This window comes from Mya arenaria, chromosome 2, assembly GCF_026914265.1.
Source record: "Mya arenaria isolate MELC-2E11 chromosome 2, ASM2691426v1".
NCBI classification, from domain to species: domain Eukaryota; kingdom Metazoa; phylum Mollusca; class Bivalvia; order Myida; family Myidae; genus Mya; species Mya arenaria.
The window spans coordinates 13,954,885-13,964,885 of NC_069123.1; the positions used below are offsets into that span (position 1 = coordinate 13,954,885).

At 33.8% G+C, this 10,001-nt stretch overlaps 1 protein-coding gene and 1 long non-coding RNA gene across 2 annotated transcripts; both read left to right on the forward strand.

The window, feature by feature from the left end:
- The first annotated feature begins 271 nt into the window (after nt 1–271).
- Nucleotides 272–3,121, forward strand: LOC128221994 (uncharacterized). The gene is made up of 4 exons (XM_052930724.1): nt 272–477; nt 1,447–1,532; nt 2,222–2,337; nt 2,928–3,121. Exons 1-4 carry the CDS (start codon nt 398–400, stop codon nt 3,024–3,026), a joined length of 381 nt encoding a protein of 126 aa, XP_052786684.1. The 5' UTR covers nt 272–397; the 3' UTR covers nt 3,027–3,121.
- A 3,368-nt stretch (nt 3,122–6,489) lies between these two features.
- On the forward strand, nt 6,490–8,201 carry LOC128243413 (uncharacterized). Its single transcript, XR_008262830.1, has 3 exons — nt 6,490–6,902; nt 7,524–7,666; nt 8,092–8,201. It is a non-coding gene; the product is annotated as an uncharacterized LOC128243413 (long non-coding RNA).
- The last annotated feature ends 1,800 nt before the right edge of the window (nt 8,202–10,001 follow it).

Below are 10,001 nucleotides of genomic sequence, written 5' to 3' on the forward strand. Positions count from 1 at the left end.
CCGTGGGCAAAAGCTGCTTTAAACTAGCAAAGTCACCCTGCAATTGCTTAACTGATCTATTAAAGAGATTATTAGGGTTTTGTTTGAGATAATCTTAAATATTCGTTATTGTGGTTCGTATCTTTGTAGCTTGCGTAAATTCGTGCAGCAATGTTGTCCGGAAAACAATGTGACCATGACAGTATTTTTAATTATGCAAAATGTGTTTCTATGCATGTTTACTACAGTAATCAATTCTGTTTTTCTTGTTATTATACGCAAGTCTGCTTAAAAAACAAGTGACATAAGTGGCCTCGCGTGTCATATCAAGCGCGTAAAATGACATGCAATGATCAATAAGTGTATTTATTAGCATAAGTTTTGAGACACGGAGTAGAAGAAAAAACAACGAAGGATAATGACGGTCTTAAGAGTTGTTTTTGTGTTGATGCTATTCATGACGCTGTGTCATGGAAGGAGAAGGAATTGCAGGCGCCTGTATGTAATTATGTTTTTAATTTGTTTATATCAATTTTATTATTTTAATTCTATTAAATTTCAGTATCTTCCCTCATACGGAAATACGGAATTCTTCAAAGGGTACATATTTTGAAAAACAAATGATTAATAAAACATATCAATTCGTCACATGTAGGCATACATCATTTATAATGCTGATGCTTTGATGGTGTATTGCCGAATAGTTATTGGTAGAAAGGGATGTAGTTTAGTTGTATTTATACTTTTCTTGAACCGGCACACCTTCACCTTATATATATCTCTCTCTCTCTTTGGGGTAAGACTGGGAAGAGTTTGACAAGAGTTTGAGAATATAAGTGCATAGAACCTAGCTAATGTATAGACTAGAATTATCCTGAATAACTGGTCACATTTAGAATCCTTTGGTAAAGCCGGGTTCATAGTTCAAATTGACTTCATCCCCGGCCGGTATGTTAACTTCTTGTAAATAATCAAACAACGGCCCGGCTCCGTCATCTATTGACTTACAATAAGTGAAACAGGTCTCAGTTAATGTTTGTATTATTATTATTAAGATAAATAATTACTCTAAGAATAAGTATTATAAAATGTTATTAATAATGTAGGAAATGAAAAACATAGCATGGTGTGTGAATGTGCGTCAATGGTTTTAGAATGTGTGTACATTGACTGTATTAAATTATTTGTATTTTGAAATGTGTTCTAATAAAACACGGATATTTGAACATCACATAGTGAATACAATACGCTTTGATAGGCAATGTGGCCTCGAGTGCTTCATAGAGGTGTATGTCGACGTGACTTTAAAAATGCAATCGCGTAATACCCCCGTTTTTGGCGAGTAATAAATTACGAAAACTTTGCTATGACTGAGATCTCTTATACTTGCTAGAGGCAATCTCATTGTTGGAGATTGTTCTATTTATTTGTTCAGATTGGATAATATGTCTAACATTACCATTATAGCCCAGACTGCAAATGCGGAGACTTCTGTGTGGAACGTAACAGTAACATGAGCTGTTTGAACGGATACAACTGTGTGTGCAAAACAGGTAATACTATTTACAACGTTATGTTGTTGAATAATTAAAAACAAGCTTGTCATAACTGCGTGTTTACCATTGTATTTAAATACAATGGGATTCAGTTCATTGACATTTGTTTGAATGTTTAAGGCTCCTCTTTGATCGATAGCTTCCTGAGATAATAGTTCTTTCGATGCGTTTAGAATATTAATATATACGGTAATTTGACTCATTGTCAGTTGACTTACTTGTAAGCATATGCTCATCAATTCAAATGAGGTTTTTGCAGATAATTTTTCATTATGTTAATTTTACTACTGTTTGCAAATAAGCCAAGAGAAACATGCTCGTTAATCAACTGAACAAATTGAGATCACAATGCAAGTTGCTGCGAATAGACAGTCAAGTTGTAGCGCCTTAACGGCGGCCTATTGTGTGAAACGGTCAATGATATCCCAATTTGCTGAAGGCGGTATACAGGTTTTTGTTTGTTTGTCGATTGATATGCAACATGATTAGGTTGCCACTGATTCTTAGTTCACTTGGTGGTTTTGGGTAGAGAAACAAACACGAATAGTCAGTGCTTTAGAGCATTGAAATGCTAGGTTCTTTTGCAAACAATAGTATTACTGTAATATACAATATGCTCTCTGACATTTAATCACTTATCTTGTTTTACAACTATAGTATTTTCTCATTATCTTTACTTTCAACAGGTTGTATCGTTTTTAACACTTTCCTACCAGCTGGATCAAGATCACGTGTTCATTGCAACCTTTGTTCATGTCCAGTAAACCCACCAATTCCCGATCCAACCACAGGAATACCAGCTGTAAGTCTTAAAGATAATTAAGGATTGATCGCATTATTTCTTGCGTTTATGTTATAAGAACGCAAAATGGTACGCGAGAACATTCCATGAAGCGCGCCAGCGTTTCTTAGTAATTTGCTCGCTAGCCCTACTGCTTTCATACAACAAAAACGTAAGAAAAAATGCTATCAATATTTTTATTTACATTTTAAATCATAATTCATAACGAATGAAAATAAGCAGTAAATTCTGCAATTTGTATTTGTTTTTTAATAGAAATGCTACTGCAACATACGTTTGAATCAAAGAATAACTGAAAGTTGTAACGTCAACTATTATTGGTTATACGACGTCGCGCTAATCCAATCGAAACCCAATATTGAATCAAACCATGACGTCATATCTTCTTGATAATCACACAATATGAAGGTCACGTATAACTATTCCACTTCTTTATGCAAACTTCCTACGCTTCTGACTCCGTGAATATATTATTATATGAATTAAATAACCTACGCTCATTATGCAACATTTAATACGAAACGAAACGCATCAGCATAGTTACAAATAAAATAAATGAGTATTTCTTTAAACTTTTTCTCTCATTCTAGTGTACAAGAGTCGCATGGTGCGACGCACCACCAGGAACAGACGTGTACCCCAGCAACCCTAGCTGCCAAAGAAGAGGCTACGGCGACCGTGACAATTAGCTGCTGTGGAAACTTATAAACTACCAAATAATATAATATCCCTTTGAAGTTAGGAGCGAATAAAAAAAATCACAAACATAAAAAACATCAAACTATATTTTCTTGTTTCTTAGGGCCGGGTAAAGAGCATAAAATCATAAGAAACACAATCAACAAATTACCAAATTGGCGGATTAACTAACAAACATACTTTTGTCGATATCACTAAAGCAGTGAAGACAAAAAAAGGCTAAATAGGAGTATATCGGAAATAAGCTAAACATATATGTAAACAGTGCTTTATTTCAAGATTTTCTGTAAACAAAATGCATCAGTAAGAGACATTTGATATGACATTGTTTTAAAGAATTAAAATTTGAGATAGGTCACTGCCTTTAGAAAATAATCTGTTATAATAATCTGGTAATTATCATACCAAACCTTCTCTAGTTAGAACGTGGACAACTTAGTGGACACCGTCCATGAGTCTGACCGCCACATAAACGCGTGTAAGCCGCACCCGCAACGCGCCGTAGCAGAAGCCATCCAATCTTATGACGTGGGTTTAGGCAAAACAATGAAATCTCAATGAGATAACGATTATATTTCATTTCATGAACACCGGAAGTAGATATTTCCACTAAATTACGGGTGGAAATTGTCTTCGTTTATAGAAGCGGGTGGAAATTGTCTCAGTTTATAGAAGCGGGCGGAATTTGCCTGCATAAAAGAAGCGACCGAATATTGTTTTTTTTCTTCTTTGATAAATTTAACTTTCGTGTATCGGCTTTACGTATTTTACAGACCATTGTTCGGAAACATGACAAAGGGAAACATTGTTAGCCTTGAATGACGTTTATCTTATTTTAACGTATAAAAGCATCAGACAAAACTTATTCCCGGAATATTCAATACACATGCTATGAAAATATATTGGTTTTGGCCGAAAAAGAAGCTGCATACTTATTACACACATATGTGTAACATTTAATCAGACATAAAAACAAGGATCTATTGCTAGGTAGCGCAAAAAAATAAATAAAACATGAGTGAGGAAGAAGCAGATTATTTACCTGATTCAGATTTACAAATTCCGACAGAAAGTGGACTTGGATATAGTGTAGAAACTCAAAATAGATTCTCAGGAATGACGGACTCAGGTGAAATTCAAAATGGCGGTTATGAAAACTGGACAGTGATCAACAATAAGCAGAGAGATGCTAAGAGAAAAAGAATGTCCTTGGGGAGTCAGAGTAGTGTTACAAGTGATAGCTTCAGTAAGTTCTCACAAGATGAGAAATTGAATCATATTTTTAAATGCATGAATCAAAATAGTCAGACACTGTTAAAAGTAGATCAAAATCAAACCAAATGCCTTTCGGACATACATGAGTTATTAATCAATATCAATTTTGTAAATGATCGAGTTATCGAAATTGAAAAACAACTGAGTGAGCATGATCGACTTTTGAAATTACTAGCATACAAATCATTAGATAGTGAGGCTAGGGACATGAGGAATAACCTGATATTTTATGGCATCAGTGAAAATGGACACCAAGGGAATTCCGAAGCTAGAATTATACTTGATCTCTTGGAAGAACAGATGGAAATGAAAACAGAAGATATATTAATAGATAGAGCACACCGCCTTGGAAATATAAGGTACGTTCCAAGAGATAAAAGGACAGACCCGAAACGACCTATTATAGCTAGATTTCACTACTATCAAGATACAGAAGAAATTCTAAAGAAAGCATACATGCTAAAAGGTACAAGATACGGCATTGATCGCCAATATCAACAGGAAATTATGAGGGCCAGGAAAGAACTGTATAACTCAAATGCTGTAAAAGATGCCAGGCAACACAGAAAAAGGTGCAAATAAAGTTCCCAGCTAAATTATCCATAGACGATAGATTTGTGGATGACAAGTTCCCAGAGTGGTACACAGTACTTAGAGGCAACAGGATTCCTGAAACGGTCTCACAACAAAACTTTAGACAACAAAAATCAACAATCAGAAACCAATCAGTGACAGCACTCCTCGAGACAATGTTTTCAAACCTTTTGAACACGCCCCCTCAAAGGTAAACAACATACATGCGGCTCAATCGCCATCACGTGACATACATGTATCCGAACCAAATATACATGCCGGGGAAGCAGCAAATTAGTATGTAAACAACGTCTTATCTGCAGTGAACGCACACACAGTCCATCATAGAGAGCCATCGAGAAGCCGATCGGGTGTACGTAAATCCAAAACTAACACTTATAATCCAAACACACACGATAAAACACAAAAAAACATCAGCACCGACCTCACGTGAATCAGATGCCAGAACAAGGCAAGCAGCTAAAAATAAACCACGGGAAAACCAGCATCGAGATAATTCATCCCACTCACCAGCTGATACGGGTCAGGGGTCAGCCGCGGATTAGGGAGGCGTGGAGGAAATGACTTAAAATTTTGTTTGTTGAATGAGCAAGGACTTGTTGGTCGTAGATATAACAAATCGCAAACTGACGATTTAATATCAATTTTTCAATGATCATGATATCATTTTATTAACCGAAACATGGTCAAATGAACTTTATGATAATGGTGTGGAAGGTTTTTCGTATTACACTCTTCACAGGACATTGAAACACTCAAGAGCAGTTCAATCATGATAGTAGTGGCCTTATTGTATACATTTCCAATGCTATTCATAATTATGTTTCATTAGTTAAAACGGTGGATGATTCTATGCTATGGTTAAAACTCAAATCCCACTTAGTGGGCTTAGACGATGATTACTTTGTATGTCTATGTTACAATGTACCTACAAATAGTAGTCGCGAAGGAATTGCACAAACAGATTTATTTGATTATATTGTTAATGACATTATTGATTTTGATAATGATTTTGAAAATCTAACTTATATTATCTTAGGCGATTTAAATAGCAGGGTAGGAAAGTAAAATGATTTTGTACAGGAAGAATTTTTACAAAACATCAATTTAATGCCGGACGATTATATGGAAGACGATTTTTTAGCTAGAAATACCCAAGACTCAATTAAAAACGAAAACGGTAGATTATTAATTCTGCGAATAATGAATGGTAGGTTGGGTAATGATAAGGGTATCGGGAAGTTTACATGTATAAAATATAATGGTCGTAGTGTGGTTGATTATGTGTTATGTAACCCGACATTAATCCCACACATATCGTCTTTTACTATACACGATCCAAACATTATGAGTGACCATTGTGCAATATCATTTTCATTACTAAAAGGGCTAAATACAAACCATCGTGACACTGTAAATAAAAGGGAGGTATATAGTGCAAACCGATACATAGATTATCTGTATAGATGGGACAATGACAAAATTGAAAATTTCCAATCTGCTCTGGGAAATGAAGCGTTCAAATAAAAATTAGATACATTGACAACTAATTTGATAAGAGCAACTTATAGAAGAAAACTTAAGGTATTAGCCATGTAATACAACTCGGGAAACATCGGGTAACATCGACATATATCGCCACTCGCCGTAACAGATCGCGACGAACATCGGGCGTATTCGGCCTGTACCTGATGTTGCTATTTTTAGAAACAGAAGGTATTTCCCGGCTATTCATAGGTCAATAATGGAATTTCTACATCGTAGGATTTGGAAACATTGTGATGTTTTTCTCATGAATATACGTTTAAAATAAATAAGCATTAAAAGTACACGCTGACAGTTGATTACGATACATCTAACAATTTGAGTCATTACAGTAAAACATGGATTATAAGTGAAATATACGCGTAAGAGAAGATTTTCTCTCGAAAAAACGAACTGTCAACAATCGGCATGGAACTGGGATATTCAGATATTCGTATCAAAGGGCTCTGAATGTAAGTATCCTTGAGCAGTTTTGTACGTTGATGTGTTCAAAAACGTTTGTTTTTAATTTATCTTTGGAATTCTTAAATCATTTTTATTAGCTAAATGTTTAGACAGCATGTTCATATTTTACATGTACTTATGTACATGTTACATATTTTTATATGTACTTATGTACATAACTTATGTTTAAGATATGATATGAGTATGTAATCTTTAAATTGATTGTTTTATCTTAGAAAAATATTCGACTTAAATTTTTGTTTAAAAATGATGTGTTTTGGTACGTGACCTATTTCTAACATACCACAATACATGTACATGCCCGTTCTTTGTTTACAAAATGCATATTTTCAAAATTAACCTGTGAAAAAAAGTTGTATATGGTTTGGGGCTTGAAGCCGCATCTGCTAGGACACTATTGACATTCATTGGCTTGGTTTAGTTCTCGTTAAAACCCCATACTGTTGTGAATCATTATCAACCATATGCACAACAACTACACATTTGTGCCTACCAACCCTTACTCTTGGCTTAAACAGATATTAGTGCAGAATGTATAATACTTGTGCATTTGTATTTTACGGTGGTAGTTTCTGCTGGTTGATAATTAGAAGTCTTATTTCTTTCAGGCAGGAAAATGACTGAATATTACTTAGTCAACAACACTGGGTTATGAAGAATTCCAGCCTGCATTTAATACTATGTTGGATCCATGAGAGCGGATTTGACAGCCATATCCATCCACAAGGCAGTCGCATCTGATCGAGATAATGTGAGTATTTCATATAAAACATATTTGACTTGGTTTTTGTTTTTATAAACACACTGTATTCAATAATCAAGTGGTGGTGGTGGTGGTGGTGATGGTGGTCAAGTGGTGGTGGTGGTGAAGATGATGATGATGATGATGATGATGATGATGATTATGATGATGATGATGATGATGATGATGATGATGATGATGATGATGATTATGATGATGATGATGATGATGATGATGATGATGATGAATTTTATTGATAAATTTAATAATTTTCTTTATATATATACATGTATGTATCAGCTTGTTGTTGTTTTTTCAAAATAATGTCGAGAAATATTAAACTGTTTATATTTTATATTGTATATGTATGGCAGTATAATTATCTATACTAATTAGTTAGAAAGGCTTTAAAGTACAACTTTTTTCCTTTACAGCACTAAACATTCTTGATGGGTAAAGTACCTGAAGGTGCATGAAAACCAAATCAGCATTGACTCAGCATTGAGTATTTATCATCTGTGCACACACTACAAGTACAAAGCCTGGGAACAGAGCAAACTTCAACTGTTGAAGAGTGAATAATTATTGTGAAAAAAAACTAATTGTTAGAATACCAATGACAAAATAAAACAGATAGACATCAAATTACCCACAGAGATTGTTTACATGTTATAATATTAAAAAACAACAACATTAGTTGAGAACTTTCACTCTGATATTTTTGGAGCGGCGAGCCCACTTAGTGTTCTTGTTTCTTCACATATTTTAGTTTAAAAGTACACTCATTTGTTTTAAACTCTGTATTCTGAGTTAGTATCATAAGTAAAATTCATTTATTTTAAAGAGTACATTTTATGAATAAGTCCAATTAAGCTTTATAAATTTTTACAAGAAAAAGTTGATTTTTAAGCATTTTATTAGCTATAAAAATGTATGGTAACATGACATTATGTATATTTTCTTCAAAACTGGACGGTAAACTATCATAAATTGTCTTTTAAATTGTTCAATAGACATCATAGATAATATCTAAAATGATTTCAGCAGCTTGCCTTATAGTTAACTATTTTTTATGAATTTTATAAAACTGCTATATATTTTCAAACATCGAAAAACTGCTCTTTTCCGAAGAATCATAAGATCAATCAAAATGATTTTTTTCCATGTGTTTCAATAATGTGTTCGTTTGAACTTTAGTTTTCTGTTAACTGAAGTTTATTTTACCAGAAACTGTTGTGTTTATTTCATAATCTCTGATAATGCGAAAAAAATTCAAATATAGGCAAAATATTTACTTGTCGCTCTTTGTAGCCCTTGGAGTTTGGGGGTGGGTGTAATGAAACATAAATAACTTTTTTAATTCACGGTAAAAAATCTTTGAAATTTGGATAAAAGTCCCATAGTGTACCGTGATTATAACTATGTTGTCGGTTAAAGCTTTTAAAAAAGTGTGTATTATGTGGCTAATACCTTAAATACTTTTTACGCATAGTTTGGTAACATATGTGACCCTTTTTTGAGAAAAAGACAGGTCATCGCAACAGGCCTTCTAGTAACAAAACTAATAAATGGTTCGATAATGAATGCGAGGATAAACGCAAAGATTTTTTCAAAAAACTTAATAAATACAGAAACGACGATTCGCCAAACAATAGGTCAGCTATGACTAAAACTAGAACCGAATATAAAACTCTTTTGCGGTCTAAACGTTATCAACTCGACAAAAGCGTCACCGAGAAGCTACTGGATGCTAGATATAAAAATGCAAAAATGTATTGGAACATGTTAAAAGACTGTCAAAATCACAAACAGAATTCTTTAAACGTAACTATATCTCAATTTGAGCAATATTTCAAATCTATCAACGACCCAAACTCTGTCTTCTATCAAGAGGATGAAGATACATAATATTTCAATAACAGATTTCTAAATGGGGAATTGCAAATAATGTTCTCAGAGTTAGATATTGAAATCTCAAAAGAAGAAATCAAACAAGTATGCTCTCAATTAAGTAATGGGCGCTGGGGAGGACCCGATCTAATAATATTAAATGAATTTCATAAATATTGTTTTTCCTACTTATCGAATTATTTCAGTGCACTATTTAATAATATATTGAAACAAGGCTACTTCCCTAATCAATGGACGGTAGGCTATATTATACCATTATTTAAGAAGGGGGACCAAAACCTCCCAGAAAATTACAGGGGAATTACCTTACTAAGTACTTTAGGGAAACTTTTCACAAGAATAATAAGTAATCGATTAAATACATGGGCCGAAAATTACTCCATTTAAACTGAAGCGCAAGCAGGATTTAGGAAAAATAATATGGGAACAGTTG